Genomic DNA, 21,681 nt, shown 5'->3' with positions numbered 1-21,681 from the left:
CCCCTGCACATGCCCCGACTTGGGGCTGGGAGGGAACCCGCAACCCAGGCACGTGCCCCTGACCCGAAATCGAACCTGCGACCCTTTGGTACACAGACTGGTGCTCCAACCACTGAGCCACACCAGCCAAGGCAAAGGATCATGTCTACAGTTTGTGTCACCTGTTCTCAACTATTCCACTAGCCACAAAAACAAGTGGCTTTTACCCTTTGAGATCACAGCATTTCCTCAGAGTAACTAAATAGAAAAGACATAATTGAGTGACTGCATCGAAATGATATTCAAACATGTAATCCAATTACAGTAATAGGGCCTGAAGTCTTATCTATCTCATTTAACAGGCAGTCAGTACCCATAAGATTAGCCTCACTCCCACAGGCTTACCGATATTTTTAACCGACGCCCACCCCCACGTCCTTCCGAGGGGAGTCGCGTGCGGCTCGGGGTGCCTGTGCCAGTCGCTCGTCTAGGAGGGCCCAGGCCTGCCGCTCAGCTGCTCCCTTGACTTCACTTCCCACCTAGCAAACATTTTCCACCACTGCTTCCTCCACAAAGGCAACCCATCATTACTTCTGAGTCGAGAGAGCCGTTCCAAATATTCAAAAGCACCCAGTGGCAAAATCTAACTTCAGGTCAACATCTCTCTTTCTTCCAAAACGTGGAAAATCCCAGGGCGCAACTCCACGCACAGCAGACCGTTAATCTGGGTTGAAGAGTTCAGCGTGATTAGCTCTCGACTTCGCAGCGGTCATGTTGACTTTGGCCCCATCTGGAAGATCCGGTGTTTGCTCGTAAAGTTTGTGCTAAAGGACTGCGAGGTTTAAGGGTCTTTCTACTAAGTCGTATTGGAGAAATGATACATGGTGTTTGTTTTGTTTTTACATTAGTCACCGGTCAAGGATCACTAGCCCCAAACATCCACAATATTTCCTTTAAACTACAGTTGTTCCTTGTCGGAATAACAGCCGAACCTCCACCCACTGAACTCTTTCCCAGGTAAAGCTTTTATAAAATAATAATGTTTTCCCTGCCTATTAGTTCTTCCTCAAACCAGACGTTTTTATTGAGGTTTTTATAATGCAAACTGGTAAAGAGAGAGGGCAAAGCTTCCGAGAGGTGTGTGGAGGGACACATCATGGAAAGAACAGGGAAGTAGCGGGCAAGAGAGTGGCAGTTTGGAGTTTATGGTGACACCACGGCTTCATTTCTGGTGCCCAGGGCTTCATGTCCCCATATAATTGCCCTGTAAAGAGGGCACCTTGTCTCACCTCCATTTGGGAAATGTGAAGAGGGTACAGCGGTCAAGTTCAGCCCACGTTCACATGGTCAGTGAGCCACAGCCAGGACCAGAACCGGGCAGCCCGGCATCTGAGGTCTGTGCTCGGCCCAGTCAATGAATGGAGAGGGACTGAGAACGCCATGAGGGTCAGGGACACATCCTCAGGACAAGCTGGAGATACAGGTATTCAACTTCTAGACTCGCAAGATCAGCTCCGTGTTGCTCACGGTGGCCGGACTGCTAACCTTCTCCAGTTTCCTAAGGACGACCTGAGTTACGTTTCTGTGACACCTGCACGCCACTCGTGTTCTGAAGCCAAAGCTACACGGCCCGGTGTGGCCTGCAGTGGCCCAGTGCACGGACAATGAGCCCCTTTCTGCACAAGATGGGAATCACTCCTCAATTGCCACTAAATTCCAGCAGCAGAAACTGAGGGTGCAGCCGGCAGCTTACGGCCTGTCCTAGGAAGGACGTGATAAAGAACGTAAGCAGCGTGCATCGGACGTGTCGGATCTGTCCATCTGCACACAGCGTGCCTGTCAGTCGGCAGTTACGTATTGCTGTTTATAACAACGGAGCCGAGTGACTAAATCCTAAAATCCTTTGTACTACAAAGGAATGAGAGCAGAAAACGGTGAAATGCCACCAACTGCCTTAAAACATGGGAATTCCTTTAGAGATCCCACCGACCCCACTCTGTACCCAATCTGTGGCTCTCGGATGACAGTCACGTACAGAGCTGCCCCGGGTGTCAGCGGGCTGTCCTGCAGGGAAGATGGCAGCGGTCTCAGAGACACGGAGAGACCCCAGGGCATCCTTCAGTGCTCCAGTGTGGACCAAAGACATGCTGAGACGTACAGGCAGGGTTCCCAACACCGGACCCCAGCCGTCGGCACGAAGGACCAGGGCCTCGGCTGGACCGGCTGCACCATCACCACAGGGGAGCTGGGCATTCCCACGTGTGCGACTTTCCCCTTGAAAACGGAACAACGCAAACCCTAACCTTCTGCCACTAGAGAAGAGCCCCTCATATTCCAGTGGACTTCCTGCATTTACAGCCCATCCATCCGGCCATCAGCTCCGCTCACTCACGCACACAGTCATCCCTCAAATATTTACTGAGCAGCACCTGCTCCCATGAGTCAGCACCGAGCAAACAGGAGTAAGAACCCCGAAGCTGCAGGGCTGGGCGCTGGGCTGGCTGTGAGATAAGGTCACGGATACCTGCAATGTACTTGGGACGCTCAGCACAAATGTCCTGGGAAAGCCGGAGTGGGCAGAGACCAACCAGCGCAGGGAAGAGGCTTGAGAAGGCTACTGGAAGGTCCCAAGACCATCAGAGTGTGTGGGGGGGCAGGGGCTCCAAAAGATGAAATTTCAACGGGGGTGCGGATCAGGACTTTAGCACAGCCACACAGAGAGGCCCATGGTTCCTGAAGAGTGGGGGGGGGGTTCAGGAGTGACGGGGCACTGCCCAGGGGGCCGGGGGTACCTTGCAGTCGCAGCCGATGGGCTTCCTGCACTCCTCGCACGTGCTGGCATAGAGCTCCTCGAAGCAGGCCACGCAGTAGGGGCTCTCCTCCCTCAGGATGTACTTCTTGCCATAGAGAGATTCTTCACAATGGTGGCAGTCAAAGCGCTCGGTCATTTTGACACCTGGCTCTTCAATGACCTGTCAAGGAGGAGAGAACACAGGTGTTTCCGTAAGCACCCTGCAAATGCCCTGCCTGCTGCAGCCTTAACCGTCCCGCTGCCATCAGTGTCCCCTTCAAACAGGGGGTGGCCTTCTCCTCTGGGTGAGTAACTGAAACTCACCCTCAAAAGGGTCATTATTTTCAACACTTAAAAAAAAAAGTTAGTTGGAGGCAGTCTCGTGTTTGAATGCATTCCACAGCTTAAAAAGTGCCGGCTGCTGTTGACTGGGTCAGAAAAAGCCACCTCAGTTTTGGAGAAAGAGTTTGCATTAGAGCCCTTGTGCATGGGCTTCAAATGTGTGACAATGTGTGACCAGGCCTTGCATCTTCCATCTCCCTGCCCCCAGAACAGAAAGGCAGGGATACCACCAACGCGCTCATTTCTACAGAAAGAGTTTCCATGAGCTCCCCTTTAGGGACTCCTCACTGTGCATGGCAAAGAACCGCAGTGGCACAGGGAGGGGTTTGGAGTTGGTAACCCTAAGGTTAGATGCCAACTAGAGAACATTACCCATGACCTTTACATTGCACTGGGAAGCACAACCTGCCCTTGCACAAGAAAAGAGCTTTACGTTCCTCAGGCGAGTCATCGTTCGCAAATGAAAAGATCACCCTTCTGCTGCCCGGGTCTCCAGAGCGGGACCCAGGGAGAGGCCGGCTTCCAGAAACAGGGATTAGCACACAGACTGCAGGCAAAGCCACTCTGGGCAGTGCCCCCAGTTTTCCAAAGGGAACAGGAATGCGTCTCCATGCCAGTCACTCTGCATTTTTCCAGGGTGAGCACGGCATGTGCATGAGCAGAAGGGGACGGGGGCGGAGAGGGGGACGGTTTTCGCCTCGCCTCATCCTCATATGTGGTTCCCACACACGCGTCAGAACCCTTCCAGAAAGAGAGCCTGCTGTGGAAACGCTAGGTATGGAGGATCACCCCCAGGGCATCAAAACACAGAGTCGGTATTGTGCAGGAATATACTCTCAAGGGCAATATTTAATTTATGAAAAGTAAAAAGTTTTATAAATTGTTAAATATGTTGACTGGCTGTGTAACTCTGAGCAATGTTTTGTGAATTCTAATTAAACTTGGTTCAGTTTTCCGTCATTTCAAACCGTTTAAGGGTGAAATTCCAGAATAATTCCCTATGATGCAAATAAAATATTGCTGCCTGGTTTATAACAACAGCAAATATGACAGTGTTTATTAATTTTGTGCTCTTGTGTATACAAGGTCTTGACAACTGTAAGCAAAGAAAAGAACATCGTTCAAGCATCCAGACTTGGTTATTTCCACGTTTACAGAACAATTTTTTCCAGGAGTATTAAACATGCAGCTGGACACATGTGGCAAGATCCAGCCTCTGAGTCTTTCTTCCTGGAGTTACAGGAAACACTGTGTGGACACTCCTGTGAGAACATCACAAAATGAGGCCCCTAAGTATTTGAATTGTTATTCTGAGACCCAACATATAAATATGCTTTGGTTTTATTTTTACTAGCAAAAGTTTATTTAGAAAGACACCGAGGTAGAAGTGAGCCCTGGAAGAAGTGAGCCAGTTGGGCTGCATGGGCCCAAGAAACAAGTTACAGAAGCAAAAGAAGGGCCCTTGGAGCTCAGGAGAAGGAAAGCAGAGGCAAGGTGCCTGGGGAAAGAAGGGGGTGGGGAAAGGCGCAGGGGTGTGTGTCTGTGCGCGCGCACGCAGGGGGGGAGGAGAGAGAGAAAAAGAGAGAGAGAGACAGACGTGCTAAAAGCCATCATGGGTTGCAGCAGCTATGCTGGCAGAAAACCTGATGTTTTCCTGTAATTCTTCAGTTTTCAGTTACTGGCCTTGAAAGTGGCTATCGTTTATTTCATCACAATTGAACCTTCCAACATACATATATTTCCAATAAAGGCTGCCCTTCATCTGTGCAACCAGAGGTTCATGGCCCATTTTGTTCACACAAATATAAGAATAATGACTTGAGAATCTGAAATAAAAACAACAAAAGGAGACAGAACAATAAATCATGGAATTTTAAAAGCTGTAAACAACTCCCAAGATTTTCTAGTTTCATTTTATGGAGGAAAAACTGGAGCCCAGAAACTTTTTTTTTTGGTTGTTGTTAATCCTCCCCCAAGGCTATTTTTCCATTGATTTTAACAGAGAGTGGAAGGGGGGGGGAGAGCAAGAGTAAGAAAGAAACATTGATGTGAGAGAGAGGCATCGATTGGTTGCCTCCTGAACACGCCTTGACCGGGGCCAGGGATTGAACCTGCAACCTAGGTACACGCCCTTGACTGGGAATCAAGCCCCTGACCCTTGGGTGTGGGGACTGACACTCTTAACCACTTAGCCCACACCGGCCAGGGTTGAAGCCCAGGAATCTAATGAAAAAAGAGGATTCACGTGAATTTTCACATGAGTTAGCCATCTAAATTTGAAAAAACAAACTCCCAATCTCAATCACAAGGTGGTTCCATGTGGGCGTGGACAAGCATGGGCCCTGCTGGGGAAAAGAAATGGTCTACAGTAGGCACCAACCATCTCTCTAGAGAACCAAGTTTATGCTCTCAAGCCAGTGAAGGCTGAGCCGTCCTTCCCTAAGGTAACGGCCGTGATGCTCACGCACCCAGTATCTGCGCATTACCTCCTCCCACTGCACAAGACTGGGTCAGAAATAACGGAAGGGAGTCAACTCTGAGCACAGGAGGGGCTCCATGTCTGCTCAAAGTGCGACAGGCTATCCCGAGACCACGCTGTCACCACTGACGCTGACTCTCGCAGGAACAGTGAGGCTGCAACCTGCCCAGAAGGTCCAGCTGGGATGAGGCACTTGGCCCAGTGGTTCAGGTCCCCTTTCTGTAGGTTTTTTTTTCTGATGAAGGTGGGTCTCTCTCCCTCCTGGCTCATTACCTTCTCTAAACAATTACTATGATTTCAATGATTAGAAGAATCCTTCTGTTTAAACCAACCAGTGAGGTGTAAGGTGAGCACCCATCACTAATTAGGAACAGAGCAGGATACACCTTATCTGAGAAGGTCTTCTTACAGATTTCCAAAGAACTCTACGAAGCACAAACCCTGAGAGTCAAAAGTAAGCAGCCCATAAGCTAATGAGAAAACTACAAGCTTCCCTTCTATCACAAAAGTGTTTAAAACTAGTTCTCCCTTAATCACATGCTACCGAATCAAATATTCTTTTGTATATTTAAAGTTACACTATCAATCTTAAGCTTCTTGTGAAGAGGAATAATTTATCTACAGCCCTACAGGAGAAGCCCCCTGTAACTTTCCACTTCTAAATCCCGTAAAGCACCTGCTCATTCATTCAAGAAGCATCGGTTGAGCTGGAACTGGGTGTCAGAAGTTATGCAAAGTGCTGGCAATACCCAGATGAGTGAGATACAGGCCCTCCCGGAAGGAGCCTGCAGTCTAGCGAAGGAAACAGACACACGTCAGACCCTAAGGCTCCCTGCTCGGGACAGTGCACACCCAGGGGAGGAGTCCTGAGCCACCCTTCCTGGGAAGGCAGGGCAGGCCTCCTGTGGGGGACAGCACCTGTGCTGGGAAAGGTTAGCCAGCTGATACTGCAGGCCAAGGGGCAGAGTGAGCAGAGGCATGGAGCTGAGAAACTGGGAAGGGTAGGGGGACACTCCAGGAAGATGGGGGTGAGTGGGACTGCTTCAGGAATGGCAAAGATGAAGCTGAAAAGATAGGGAAGGGAGGGCCTGTGGCCTTGATCATGAACAAGGTCGTGCTGAGGGTAATGGGGTTTAGCATGTTAGCTCCCGAAAGCCTGCAGTGAGTGTGGAGGGGACACAGGAAAGCGCCACTGTGTGGAAGCCCGACACCGCTATGCAGGGTTGGGGGAGACAAAGCTGAGGGGCAAAGACTCTACAAATGTTTCCAGGGTGTCCGAGTCCACTTCTGAATTGTTTCGTCAAATAAAACAAGACAGCTTGGCTCTGCAAGGGCTGTTTTAACCGAGCTGTGTACAATCGCTGACCCTCTCTGAACCCCAGGACCCCCTTGACAAGTTCCACGTCTGTCGCTTCTGGCCATTACCTGGCACACAGCAGTGCCAGCAGGAGTAAGCAACAGCAAGCAAGGAGCCCCCACACATACGGTGTGACTGCTGACTGGTTATTTCATTGACTCATGTCCAAATTACAGTGTCCTGGAGTCCTCATCAGTTACACGTTAAATCATTCTCTGGCGTCACTCCCCCTTGGGCTCTACAGCCTGGGTTTTTGAAAAAGTTGGATCTTAGGAAACAGGCTTGGCTCCTGGCCAAGCTAAACTGCAGTGGCTCCGGGAGGCACGTCCCAGGTGCAGCTGGCAGGGCCCAGGGCCTGGGGAGCGAGTGCTTTGATCTCCGAGTCTTGCCAGCCCAGCGCTCAGGCAGATGCAAGAATCAAGGTTCAGAGAGCACCGGGGCCAAGACGTACTGCGCTCACCTCCTGAGGAATAACTTCTATATAAAAGGGGGCAGTTTTTATCTTCTCAGATTCAAAAACTGTAAAACCAAGTTTGAGAGGGAGTGTCAGGGTTAGGAAGAGAGAGGAGAAACATGAAGAGAAGGGAGAAGGGACTTAAAAAGACAAAAAGGGAAGGAGAGAGCCAGGGAAGGAGGAAGAGGCGAGGACATGGAGAGCCAGGGCGCTTGTCCACTTGTTTTGACCAGAAGGATTTCTTGAGAACCAGAGGAGGGCACCAGCGTGGCAGCTGGCCTCTGCCGGGCATGCTGGCCCAGGCCTTTCACTTTCAGGACCTTGCCCCATCCTTTCACACGGGAGACCTGCTGGGCCACCTTGACCTAACCCGGCCAGCTTTGCAAAAGTAGACTCTGTTAGGCCTCCCTTCCAATGATCTTTTTGTTCAACTACCTACTTTGGCATGACCCCAAAGATGCCATTTCCCTCCTCCCCCTCCAAACCCAAGTGTTTTTCTAGATCAACTGATTTGGGGCACTGCTCTAACACTCAATTCCTAAAGAGAAACCTGCGAATATCCCCAAACCCTTCCCCCAACTGGAGAAGCTGCAGGAAGTCAGTCTTGACCACGCCAGGGCCACCTTTAAAGGCCACCAGAGACCCAGCTAGGAAATTCCATCGCTTATCAACAATCAGCCAGAGCTTTTTAGAGAGAAGAAGGAAAAAAAGACTGAAAATATGAGCAATAAATACATATCTGTCAACAACTGAATCTAAAAATCAAAATACATGAACAAGCAGAACAGAAACAGACTCAGAGATACAAGGAATATTTTGACGGTTGCCAGATGGGAGGGGGGTTGGGAGGATGGGTGAAAAGGTGAAGGGATTAAGATGTACAAACTGAGGAGTCACAGAATAGTCATGGGGCTGTAACGTACAGCACAGGGAATACAGTCAATAGTACTCTACTAACTACGTATGGTGTCAGATGGGTATGAGATTTATTGGGGTGATCACTTAGCAAGTTATATGCTGTCTAATCACGGGGGTGTGCCCCTGAAACTAATATAATATTGCATGTCAACTGTAACTGTAAAATAAAAAATGACTAAAAAAAGAAAAGAAAATCAGTCTGTCTCACGTGAGCTCTTTCAGACGTTTTTAAAAATACGATGCTTTCATGACACGTCACGACACTGTGTGGCTGCTTGTGCCCAAACCATAAGCGCTGTGAAGGGGGCCACTGTGCATCGCTGTGGCCCCACCACCAGCTGACAAACACAGGGTCAGATGCTTCATAAATACTCAGAGAATGAGTGAACAAATGGGTGGGCGAGTGAACGAGTACAAATATCCCAGAGGATAAACACGTGGGCAGAAATCAAGAATGACATCGAGGAGTCTCGCGAGCCCGACCCACTGAGCACAGCAAACCAACGGGCTGTGCTTTGGAATCAGACGCCATCAAACTTTCCAATGTAGCAGATCCTGAGCTTCATTCTTTCTCTCTCTTCCATCACTGGCCTCTTCCCCGTTCCAGACGAATGCTGCTCCCGCAGCGGGGAGAACTGTCTTACTGTGTCTGGACTCTGAACCCCCGTGCGCGCACAGCTGCGCAGTCCAGGATGAGGCCTGGTCGTGTCAAGAAGCAAAAGCCAGCGAGGAGACCCTGCCGAGCACGCCATCGAAGCACGTGCTAGATCAACGGACACAGGCTCCCGCGTCAGTGTGAGGCCCGGGGCCTCCGACCAGATTCAGTGTCCCTGTAAAGCAAGACCCTCACCCCAATACTCTTCATTAGTCTGGCTGAAGTCTTTCTTTTAGATGAAAATTCTGGTGAAAGGGAGGGGGGCTGGAGTTCCAGAGATGTTGTCATTTTAAAAAATGTAATGATGTATCTAGAATTCTCCTGAAATCAGTTTCTGGGTTATTGGTAAACTGTAAGATTGACTATGCCTACAGCAATGTGATGTATTTATGGATTAGCTGAATGACCCTTTACTGAGTATGTCCATGAGCAGGGGTCAGGGATATACCATAATTTGATATATAAACTGGTAACTTTCAAAAACAAAACAAAAATCTCGATTCAGCTCTGATAAAGAAATGTTTTGAGAGATGCTTGATTAAGGTAAACTGCTATCTTGCAAATAAACTTGAATATGGAATAATGAAAAAAAATGGGGAAATAATAAATGTCAAATTTCTGACCTTAAGTCCATAAGTACAAGAATGGTGACACTTGTTTTGATGTCCTATGGACTTTGAAATTTAGTCAGCAGGAGTGTGTGAGGTAATCACCATTTTCCACATACTGTCTCAGGTACTGGGAAACTGAGATAAGAAGTACAATTTCTGAAAGAGTTCCAGTCCAGTTCTAGCCCCAAAGAATTTAAATCACCTTTAAGATACTATCTTGTAAATTAATCTCAAAACATGCCAGTTCAGCTGATGCTAGACAAGCGTAATTACTTAGGCTGGAGCAGTGGGCTGCCTCAGGCTCACAGATCACCTCAGTGCTGGGGCTGGGGGGAACCCACCCTACAGCCTCCCCCTGCCGTCCTGGGGACCTGGGAGCAAGCCACTCACGCGTTCACTCTCTCACCGGTCTCCTTGCCTCCCAAAGGCAGCTTGTTGTTTAAGCTCCGCTCTGTGGGCCTGGCCTTCCATCTGCTATGACCCCCCACTGGCCTTTTCCTTGGTGACCCCCAACCTTTAGGAAAGACTGGCCTCTTCTTTCTCCCAGCCCCACTTCCTGACGCTTCTTTAGCACCCGCGCCAGGGTCCTGCCAGGACAGCTTGCACAGGTCCCTCTGCTCTGTGCATGGAGTGGCTGCCTTCTTTGCTAAAAGTTATATCATCAAACATAGATCCATTTTCTTTTTGACCGAAAACCTAAATATTTACAGACTTCAAAGATGCCCTTTGACATGAATTTTACTTACCCATAGAAGCAGGGCAGCTGCTCCTTTTATTGGTACAGACATCACTTGCCTCACTTTGTACCATCAGCCTGGAGGAGATAACTTTGTCACAGACCAAATCAGGACAGTAAAGTTATGGATCACGAAGGCTGAGGACGAGTGTGATGACATGTGATGTCCAAGTTCAGCCAGGTGTGAGAATCACCCATGTGAACTAGACTAACGATGGAGAGACCAAATGCTGCCCCAAACCTCTCATTAGATCTCAGAGAGGACAACCATACTTTACAGAAAGGGGAAATCAAGACCACCAGTAGCAAAGGCATGGTGAAATCTTAAAACAGCAAGACTGAGAGTTGGTGGGGATAATTTTTAAGCAAAGTTACTGGGGAGCTGTAGTCAGGGTTCTCCAGAGAAACAGAACCAACGAGAGAATGAGTATACATGAGTCTGAAAGCCTGAGAATCAGGAACAGCGACGGTGTTAAGTTCTAGTTCAAAAGCCAGCAGGCTCATGACCCGAGGAGAGCTGATGTTTCACTCCCAGCTAGGCAGTCAGGCGGGTGGAGTTCCTTCTTGCTGGGCCTTAATGTTATATTCAGGTCTTCAACTGATTGGATGAGGCCCACCCACAAAGAGAAGGGCAATCTGCTTTACTCAGTCTACTGATTCAAATGCTAATCGAATCCAGAAACACCCTCAGAGACACCCATAAATAACATTTGTGTCTGGGCACCCTTGACCGAGTCAAGATGACATAAATTAACTACCACTGGGGCTAAAATCCATAATTTAGGACCACAGAAGACAGTTCACTTGACCCACCCCAAAATCACATTGCCAGCTTGATCTCCTGGAAGAGCAGGCTCTGAGTCACTTGAGAAAAGCCCATGTATTTTGTTCAAGGTGGTCATCTTGAGGAAGTGGCCTCTCAGTATAATTCCACGTGATAAATGGGCTTTGTAAAATTCTCCTAATAAAACTACACAGGAAGTATCCAATATTTCTTTTTGTTCACCCAAGCGCAAGGAACTGTGTATCTCGGGGCATCTGAGTCAGAGAGAAACTTTCCTACTCCAGCCCCCTTGCTGACAAATGAGGCAGCCTGAGCTCGGAGGCTGGGGAAGCGATCCTCGGTGCCGGACAGAAACAGAACCCAGGCCTCCAGAGGCCCAACATAATTCTTTTCAATATCCTACTGAGCATTTTTGTCTGCGAGTCAGATTTCTTTCAATACTGGAAGGGATTTAACAAGCAATCTTGGGTCAAAGTATGCAACCTCGATGAAATACTGAGGTGTCCCCAACAGTTTAGTGGTTAGAACTCAGGCTCTTGAGTTAAGCTGTCTGGGCCCAGATCTCGAGACCTCCATTTAAGGGCTGGGAAGCCTTAAGCAAAAGTTAATTTACTCTCTCTGCGCTTCGGTTTCTCTGTAAAAACAAAGATTGTTGCAAATATGTATACACTGCTTAGGATGTGCAGGCTTGATAACAGCCCTGCAAACAAGACACTGCCATCTCTCTGTTTCCCAGTTGAGGGATTCGGTTGCATGCATGACAGAGGGACGGGGTCATGAACTCAGGCAGCCTAGCTCCCGTGTAGGGCCGCCCACGAGCCCAGCACACCTACCTTCTGGCATGTGGTGGGGATGAAACGGGACTGTGTGCCTAGGACAGTGCCACAGTGAGCCAGTTTAACCATTAATATGCTGCTGAGTAAAAGCATTTTAAAGCATGACAGGAACAGGAAACACTGTGGAAACCCAATTCTATATCTTAATTGATAACCCTTAAAAATTCAGACTGAGCTAAATCTGAAAAACACAGGGAAAAACATTTTATATAAATACACAATGAAATATTCTTCACTGAGATTGGTTTTACGGAAGTTTAATTGTTCAACCAGAGTCCCTGGACTTCTAAGACTTGCCTCAAATGTGTTTTGGTCTATAGCCCCTTCAGGAGAGCAAAGCCTACTCCTCCTAACACATTACTTCAAAACACTGGTAAACTGAGGCAGTGTCAAAGGTGCCAGGGGATTTGGCCTTGTGTTTTGAACACAGTTCCCTTGATTATAAGCCCAAACTGTGGTTTATCTTGCAGGATAAATGCAAGGGAGTGCCTGCCATGGAAGGCAGCTGTGCATCCTTAACTCGACCTGGGCTCCACTCCTCAATGGGAACCCAAATTGGGATTTTAAAGTAAATAAGACTGCTCTTCATTTAAGATAGGAGACAGCACTCAACAATTTCAGTCACGCTGACATCACACAAGAGCAACTTAAGATGAGATCCTCCCCCCCCCCATTTAAAATAGCCCATTTTGTTAAACCTGGTGGTTTAGTTTTTTTAATTTCTGTGCAAGTTAGTGCGTGAGGCCACACCGCAAGCTCCATTTCTTTCTACTAAAGGGAAAGGCTCAGACACCCGGCACAGACAGATGGGGCCCAGGGTGGAGGCCTGGGGTGGAGGGGAGACCGGTGACCTCCCCACGCGGGGACCCGCGCCCAGCCTTTGCCCAGCGCTCGCCCGTGGGTGGCACAGCCCCCGCTTGCCGCCCAGCGTGACGCATCTGACCTGGACTCGGACTGCGGTCCTCCCCTCGAGGATGGGGCGCGGGGGGGTCCCTCCCGCCTACAGTACCCCCGAGGCCTCCCCACCAAGGTTCGGCTTCCTCTCCCCGAGTCTCCCCGTCCCAGGACCTTCCCCAACAGCTCGGCTCCCCTAGGCTGGGGTCTCCCCCGCGGCTCGGCTCCCCTGTCCCCAGGCCCCGCGGGTGGAGCGCGCGCCCCTCCCGGGCGCGGGGACGGCGGACTCACCGCGGCGGGCAGGCGCTCCGGGACGCGGCGGGACGGAGGTCGGGCGGCGGCTGCACACGGAGGCTCGGCGGCCGGCCGACGGCAGCGCAGCGCCCGCCCCGGCGAACCCCGCGTGTCATTTGACCATATAAGGAGACAGGCGCGCGCCGCCCGGGCGCCCGGCGGGGGCGCGCGGCGAGCGCCCTGGCCCCGGGTCTCCGCGCCGAGCTCGCGACGGCGGCGCGCACGGGTCCCGGCGCTTTGTCAGCTTCGCGCTGTCCCCTCGTTCCGTCGGGGCGACCGGGAGCCGGCCCTTGGCTTTGGCTCGCGCGGCGACTTAGGGGCTGCAGCGACCAGGGACGCGCGGGGCGGGCGGAGTGGCAGGAATCTGCCTGTCCCGGACCTAGAGGCAGGCGGGAGCCTGGGCCCCTGCGGCCGGGGCAGGAGTGTCGGACCCGGGCCACCTATCAGGTCTCGGAGGGCAGCCCGCCTGCGCCTGAGATGCATCTGCACGGCGGGCTTTTTGGCCGCTGTCCCCAGCAGACCCGTCTCTGTCACGAAAAGAACCTAGAAAATGGCCCAAAAGAATGGATAATGCCATGTTCTTTGTCCCACTCGGGAGGGCACAGGAGAGGGTCCAAGCCCCCAACATCCAGGGGCGAGGGGGCTGTTGAGAGGCAAACGCGCGCGGTGGAGAGCGTGCGCCCCCACGCAAAGCCCAGGCCCTCCGCACGGAGCACACAGTAGGGACAGACGGCGCCAGCGGGCCTCGCCGCTGAGCCCCGCGCCCGGGCCAGGGAGCGCGCGTGTGCAGGCGGGGGTGGAACATGGGCGGTGCGCGGTGCACGCAAAGCAGAAATACTGTGGGCAGAGGTGTGTGTGCTTAACGTCCAGTGGGCCTCAGAGAAGGAAGAGCTGTTGGGTTGTTTTCTCTTGGTTGAGGCTCAGTGTCTGGAGCTATTTCTGAGGCTCTCCCCCTACGTCCTGCAATCCCAGAACTCGGGAGTCCTACTGCTCCCACTTACTGGGCGCTGGCTCTAGGCGGTATCTTATGTGAGCCTCACCCCTTCGAGGCAAGGAAGTTTATGGTGAGGACCCCATCCGCGATTTGCTCGCTGCCCCCTGGGCAGGCATTAGGCCGCCTGGGATCTGAGCAGGAGTCTCGTCGGATGGCAAAGCCATGCAGGTACCCTACAGAATATGCAATGGCCCACCTCCCTGGGTCACTCCGTGGCCTTGCAGAGGGCCAGGACCTAAACCCAGGCAGAATTGGATGTGAGGAATCCAGCCGGCCCTCCCCCATTCCTCCCTGAACCCCTAACTTCTCACCAAGAACAGAAGTATGGTCTTCTAACCTGAATTCCCACTGCCAGCAAGGCAGGCCAGTATCTTGAAATTCAGAATAAAGTGTGTGTAGAGAGGCCTCTCGCTCTGATAATATCTAGATGTGTTGTCTATATAGATGCAAAGTACAAAATGATCTCCTGATTCTCAAGTGATCAGACTTAAATAACAAGTTAAAAAATTATTGAAAGATTATTTTCTGCATTTATCTCCTTTCTTTTGGCTAACTTTATTTCATTTAGTTTTCTTGGTTGTATTTTTTAATTCATTCGTTTTCATTTTCTTTGTTATTGATATAGTTATTTAGTTCTGTAAATCTAATAACTGCTTTAACTGTGCCATACAGATTCTGATATGTTGTATTTTCTTCATTATTATTTTAATAAATTCTGCAATTTAATTTTGTATTTCACCTTTGAACTAAAAGTTAGAGGAACATATTAAATGACCCTATAGGATGTGATTAACAAAATCCAGACTCTGGGAATAAATTTACCTAGTTCCTACAATAATGTCATAAAAGAAAGAAAGAAAAAAGGAGAGAGATGGAGGAGGAAACCAAAGATTAAGAAAAGACTTAACCAACTGCACTGAATGGATGGACCTAAGTTAGGTTCTGCATCAAAGAACAGATGATTTAAAAAATAAATTTTCAGGAGACAATCTGGGTTTAATAAATAGATAAACTATTATTATTTTAGGTGTGATAATGAAGTTACACACACACAGTTTTAAAGCCCTTATTTTTCAGAAGTAGTGCCAAAATATTTACCAATGAAGTAACATTATGTCTGGGGGCTGTTTCAAAGTAATTTGAGTTGCAGAGGATGGATAGTATATATATATATATATATATATATATATATATATATATATATATATATACACACACACACACACACACACACACATATGTGTATATATACATATGTGTGTGTGTGTGTGTGTGTATATATATATGTATATATATATATAGTATCAGCTGTGGATAATGGTGACCATTGAAGCTGGGTGACAGGAATATGGGATTCATTATACCAGTCTAGCTCCTTTTGTGAGGCTTAAAAAATTCCAGAACGAGCATTTTCAAAGTTATAAATACACATACCATTTGCCCTTAACCCAGCATTTACCCTTACAGGAAATTATCTTACAGATTGACTTGCTCACATGTAAATTGATATACATAGGAGAGGGGTCATTATAGATTTGTTTCTAATAGTAAAATACTAGACCATGCTATATGTTCATCAACAGAACCTAGTTAAATATCATATGGTACATTTTAAAATTATTTCTATGTGTACCTGTTAAAAAGAGAGAGGTAGCTACATTGATTGATTTGACATGATCTTCAAGATATATCAACGAAAGAAAAATAGAGAACACTGCAGAAAGTAACAACTATTTGTGCTAATAAACAAAGAAAGGAAGGGAGGAAGACGGTATGTACATTTAATGTGGTTGTCTCTGGGGAGATCTGGGAGCTGGGAGTATTGAGTGAAAGCAACATTAATTTTTACTATATACCCATTGTTTTTTCTAAATTTTGAGCTATATAAATATATTATCCTTTCAAAAAATAAATACATTTTAAAAATTAACACAACACAGCCTCCTTCTTTAAGAAAAATATGAAACAAATTTGTTAAATTGAGTTTATAGAAATCAATAAGAGGTTTGCTAGAAGTAGAGGAAGAAGGAATGCAATTCTGGCTTAATGACATATGTAGTTTTCTGAACAATTTTAATCAAAGGACAAACTATTAAAAAATAAAATTTCACAAAACATTCTGGTAAAATGAATTCTGAAAATTTCTATCTTGTATACCATTGTATGCCCCAGACCTAACTACAGTGCATGGACATAGTACGTACTTAATAAATATCGATAATGGATGGATTGCAGAAGAAATGTTTAAAATGTAACAAGTCATTCATTTTGTAATTGACTATAGTATAACAGAATATTATAGACACTATAACACAGTCTCAGGCAGTACATCTTGTTTTCTGGAATCAGGCCTGGATTTGAAACCCTGTACTACCTACGACTAGCTCTGTGGCCTGGGCCAACCACAAGACCCTCAGTTTGCCTGTATATGAAATGAGCTAATAACATATACATTGCAAAATTGTTGGGAAGATCCTTTCACATAATGCATATAAACCATTTAATCATTACTAGTACAATCCTTGACACACAGTAGGCTCTCAGTTATTCGACAGTAAAGGGCAGATGAATCCAGAATGAGAAGGAAACATGAAGGTGGTTAAAAGGTACTAACCTTGAGTTATGAGATAAATAAGCACTGGGGGTGTCGTGTACAGCATGGTGACTATAGGTAAAACTGTACAGTATATTTGAAAGTTGCCAAGAGAATAAATCTTCAAAATTTTCATCATAAGAAAAAAAACCTGTAACTAGGTATGGTGATGGATGTTGACTAGATTTACGGTGGTGAGCACTTTATAATGTATACAAATACTGAATCATGATGTTGTACACTTGAAACTAATGTGTGCTTTTCCTTTTGATTGAATTGGGGTGACACTGGTTAGCAAAATTATACAGGTTTCAGGAGCACAATTCTACAACATATCATCTGTGCACTGCATTGTGTGTTCACCACCCAAGTCAAATCTCTTTCCATCACCATTTATTCCCCTCTACCCTCCTCCACCTCCCCTCCCCCTTCCTCCCCCCAGGTAATCACCGTAATATAATGTTATATGTCAATTACGTATATCTCAATTTTAAAAAAAAAACATATTTAATTCTCATCAGAAGGTAGCATTAAGTTTAGGTCCTGTTCTAAAGATAAAAGATTGCCTTTTTGAGAGAAGAATTCTCTGCTATAGATAATAGGCTAATTCACGGATGGAAAAATTAAGAAATTATATTTTCTGAGAAAGGCATCAAGTGGCAATTCTGACAGGTTATTCAAGTTCTTCTCTTCTTTATTTCAGTTCTCCTATACTTCTTTCACCAGCCAGCAAGGCCCTAACTTATTGCTCTCCTGCGGAGGTTTCAGGGAGAGGCATGGCTAGGAAGGAAGGAAAGGAAGGGAAGGATTTGTGGTGTAGGCCAGTGGTGCTCAGAGTGTGGTCTGGGACCAGCAGCAGGATCCCTGGGAAACTTGTTAGAAGGAAACATTCTTGGGCCCAACTCTGTGTTTCAACAAGTCCTCCAGGTAATTCTGATGACTGACAGTGCTTCTGGGTAAATACCCTCTAGGGATTCCGGCTCTGGACTCAGTAATTTACCTGAAACCTAGGAGCTGTCAGTTTCTATGGGAGAGGGAGAGGGAGCGGGAACAGAGACAGACTAAACTCAGGATCTCTAAATCCAATTGCAGGTAGAAAATGTACAAGACAAAAAGTTCCAGCCTGTGTCTCAGTGGTGCAATAGCTGAAACTTAATTCTCTCCACTGAGGCCCCAGAGGAAGGCAGAGTTTCCCGAGTGGGCAAGGGTTGCAGACCAGGTGGTGGTGGGTAGCTAGGTGGGCCAGGACCCACACCACTGGCACTAGGAGACCTCACCATCACCAGGAAGAAAGGGAAACCCATGAAAACATAGTGGGGGAGGTGTCAGACCTCCCTGCCTTAGTTACCCTAACTGACCACTTCAGTGAAGATTTTTAGAGCACTTTTATCCCATTTAGGAAAGGATTTCTCACAGGCAGTTCCACCCACTCCGACCCTGGGCAGGAAACTAGTGGATGATTTGTCCTTGATTCAGAGGTAATCCTTCTTAATTGCCTGAGATGGTTGGTGGGTGAGTAAGTGTCTCAGATCATAAAAGCCGATGGTCAAAGGGTGAATTCTCCCCACGCTCCCTGGAGTGGAGCGGGGTCAGGGAGCAGGCCTTTGGGAGCCTCCCCGTGACACAGGACCAGAATCCCAGTGCGGTGGCTCAGACACCTGGGCTCACTTTTCCAAAAAGCACTCCTTTTCGGGATGAAGCAGGAGAACCTCTACAGAAGATGACCCTGCAGGAGGATGGTCCCCTGCCTTTGCCAACCAGCTGGGTCTGGCTACACTACATTCTAGCAGGTCCCAAACGTTGTTCTTGCCCGTTAGACTTTCAGGAGAAGCTCAGCCCTCTACAAAAGGCAAACTCTTTTCCTTCCCTCCCCCTTGGCCATGCTCTGGTTAGGAGGGAAAATGCTTGGCTTTTCCTTACGACGCAAAGTTTCCATATCTCATTTGCTCTCTCTCTTTTTCATGAACTGGGTTAATGGATGAAGGAGTCGGTATTTAAAGTCTGAAAATATGTTTGACTCTGAGCCAGGTCCACAAGCAACTCCGTGAGTCTGAGTTGCCATCGCTGGCTAATCTGATTTGGAGCATTTGATGTAATTTCCATGTGGCTTTGATAACTCATTAAGAGAGCTTCTCGTTGGCGACTTAATGACCAAAAGAATGAAACCATTCACACTGCAGTTGCGGTTGGTTGTGGGTTAGGAAATGATGCTGGGCTGTTTCAGATGAAAACTATTTATAATGTGGACACAGAAAACGTTTGCTTCTTATTTGCCGTCTTTTGTCTCTGATTTCAGCCCTTTTCTGTGGTAATCCGTTCACTTCTCTGCTGGCCAGCAGTTTTTCCCCCTTTATCAGTTATTCCAAAATCCATTTAAAAGAAGCGTGACCAAGGTCTGTACAAACCTGGCAGAATCTTATTTTGAATGACCCACATTTGCTACCCTGAAATACCTGAAGCTCTTTCTTTTTCCCCCCACATTTTTTCCCACTTACAAGAGAGAGTTACCTGCAGCTCTTGGACACGGGGCCTCTGACAGTTCTTCCTGGCTTCTCGAAATGGGGCTTTTCATGCCTCACTTGTTTCTCAGAATGCTGATGCTAAACCACGCTGAAATCTAGGTATTCTCAGTGAAGTAACTTTATGAGTCAATACTGCGACTCTAAAATCGAAAGCTCTTTCTCCCCTGCCACCAAAGTCCTTTTGTACTATTTCTGCTTTGATCAGGGTCATTAACAGAAAACCCACTGGTCTAGCCAGGAAGAGCCTGGGGGCCAGTCCCTAGGAGTGAAGGGCGAGCTCAGGCCCAGGAGAGCCTATGGAGCAGGGAACAAACACCCTTAACCTTGTGTGTCCCCACTACCTCACCTTTGAAACAAAGGATGTCCCACCTCTCATCTTACCTCAAAGGTTATTTCAAATTAATTTTTCTCAAGTCATTTGTATGGCTAATCAATAACTGAACATTTTCTAAAATTCACCTTGAGGGGACTGGTGTGAGATAAAAGCTGGATCAGATGTTGCTGTAATTTTTAATTTTTTTTAGTTTAAATGCATTTTATTTTTAGCCAAACTACATAACATATTTTTTCTTGAAAATAATGCCTCCACTCCAACTAAATCCAGGTTGGAATAAATGTGCTGAAGATGATATCCGTCCTGGTGTGTGGATGACCAGCAGCAGCCAGATATGATGACAGGCGATAGATCCCAATGGCCACATTTGCTACACTTTGCCATTTCTAACCATCCTTAAAGAAAATCAATATGGGTCACAGCATCCTCACCAAGGTCCAGAGGAGCTGCTGTGCATCTGGATGCATCTCTCACCAATAGAGAACCGGGGGTGTTTGAAGTTAGCAAGGACGGGCTTGATTTGTTCTGCAGCCCATTAAAGGCCTGAACTCTCCTGGTCTCTGCTCTTCAGGGCTTCTTTGATTGGTTTCATGTAGTCTTTGATGTACTTCCTGCAGCTTCTTTTGTGAAGCTGGTTTCCTGCATGTGACGGTTCATGACAATATCAGCACCGTGATGACTGTGCTTTCTGTGCCTTTGCCCCCGCCCCGGGGCTTCAGCAGAGGCATTTGCACCAGTAAGCAGCCATCAACTTACTGTGTGGGTCCTGCCGACCATCTTCCCTGCACCCCCAGGCACAGCCTGTCTGCCATCTCCCTGATCTTGTAGACATCGGACATACAGCTTGTGGCTGGTGAGGTCCTGTTAGATGATCATGGTGGTGGCTGGAAGGAGATGACAGCGGAGCCCAGAGCCAGGAGCCCAGCACTGTGCAGCCGAGCAGGCACTCAGAGGTGGGGGAGTGAGCGAAAAAGTTATATTCTTCTAAAAAACAAGCTAACGGTTATCTTTCACCTATTTAGAAAGTGCTTTGATAGTGGACCTGAGAGCCATGGCAGAGCTTTCTGGACCAGCCTAGCTTCTTTCTACATCATTGCAATGGCAACTGACTGTTGAAATACCAGGAAAAGATTTTCTAAAATAGCTGACCTTCCGCTTACACTGACAGTACTATTTGCATCCCTCCCCGCACCCAATCTTTTAAAATTCTGGGCCATCCTAACTGCACAAATATTTGTGGGCACTTCTGCACAGAGATGGTGAGTAATTGCCCTGTAACAGCCCCAGGTTAGTCATGAGCCTCCCCCGCAGGGATGGAGGCGGCTCCAGTGGCAAATTACCTCAGTACCTAAACACGCTCAGCTAGCTGTTCTTCAATTTGAGACGTCTCCCCTTTTCTTTCTTTTTTCTTTTGCCTCATTTCAACAATTTGAAATTTTATTTTCGTCTTGCAGATGGCCTTCCCGTAACCTAGCTCCCTGGCCTTGTGAGCGGCCCGTGGACTCAGTTCTCTCTCCTTTCCTGTTGGTGTGAGGTGTCTGTTTTCCTGGGTCTCGGTTGAGTTTCCAGTTCATATTAGAAGATGAAGGACATGCTTGAGAGGTTTTCTTTTTTTAAGACTATGTTTGGAAAGCTATCAGGTCAGGAGAGCAGGGACTGTGATCCTAAGCTAGGAGGCCTTCAAGACCTTCCGGCTCATTCCCTTTGTTCCACCTGCATCGGGGGTGGGGGGAGATGCCTTTCCTCACTCTGCTCTGCCTGGCAAACTCCTGTTTATTTTTTAAAAACAGATAAAGTGTGTCCCCAGGAAGGCTGTCTCATTGTTGCCTTGTTTACAGCACCAAAAGAAAGAGTGTGACCCCTAATGGGCAAGGACTGAGACCTTCATTTCTGTAGTCTTTGCAATTTGAAACTTGGTCCGTATTTACTGAATTTAATTCTGGTTTCCTAAAAATGCCTAAACCAGTATAGGGCAGCCAGACACGGGCTCATGTGGGCCTACTTGAGCCAAACAAACCCAGCACACTGCCCGTTTGGGCAAGTCAGCCATCTGGGCTTTGCACCGAGGTCCAGCTTGCAAACAACTTGAATTCAAGACAAGTAGAAGG

The 21,681-nt window shown here is 47.7% G+C and overlaps 1 protein-coding gene across 2 annotated transcripts in view; it reads right to left on the bottom strand.

Moving 5' to 3' along the window:
* The window catches only part of FHL2 (four and a half LIM domains 2), a 68,546-nt gene that overhangs the window by 24,071 nt on the left and 22,794 nt on the right, over positions 1–21,681 (bottom strand). The window contains exons 1-2 of one of the 2 annotated variants that reach the window (XM_081157123.1): positions 13,128–13,223; positions 2,772–2,951 (exon numbers count right to left, since the gene is read on the bottom strand). In XM_081157123.1, coding sequence (XP_081013249.1) covers positions 2,772–2,927 — 156 coding nt within the window. In that variant the 5' untranslated portion in view covers positions 2,928–2,951; positions 13,128–13,223. Of the gene's footprint in view, positions 1–2,771; positions 2,952–13,127; positions 13,224–21,681 lie in introns of those variants that run through there. The other variant, XM_081157122.1, reaches the window with a different exon arrangement.

Source organism: Miniopterus schreibersii (genome assembly GCF_964146895.1).
Source record: "Miniopterus schreibersii genome assembly, chromosome: 13".
Taxonomy (NCBI): Eukaryota; Metazoa; Chordata; class Mammalia; order Chiroptera; family Miniopteridae; genus Miniopterus; species Miniopterus schreibersii.
This window is presented reverse-complemented; position numbering and strand designations above follow the sequence as displayed.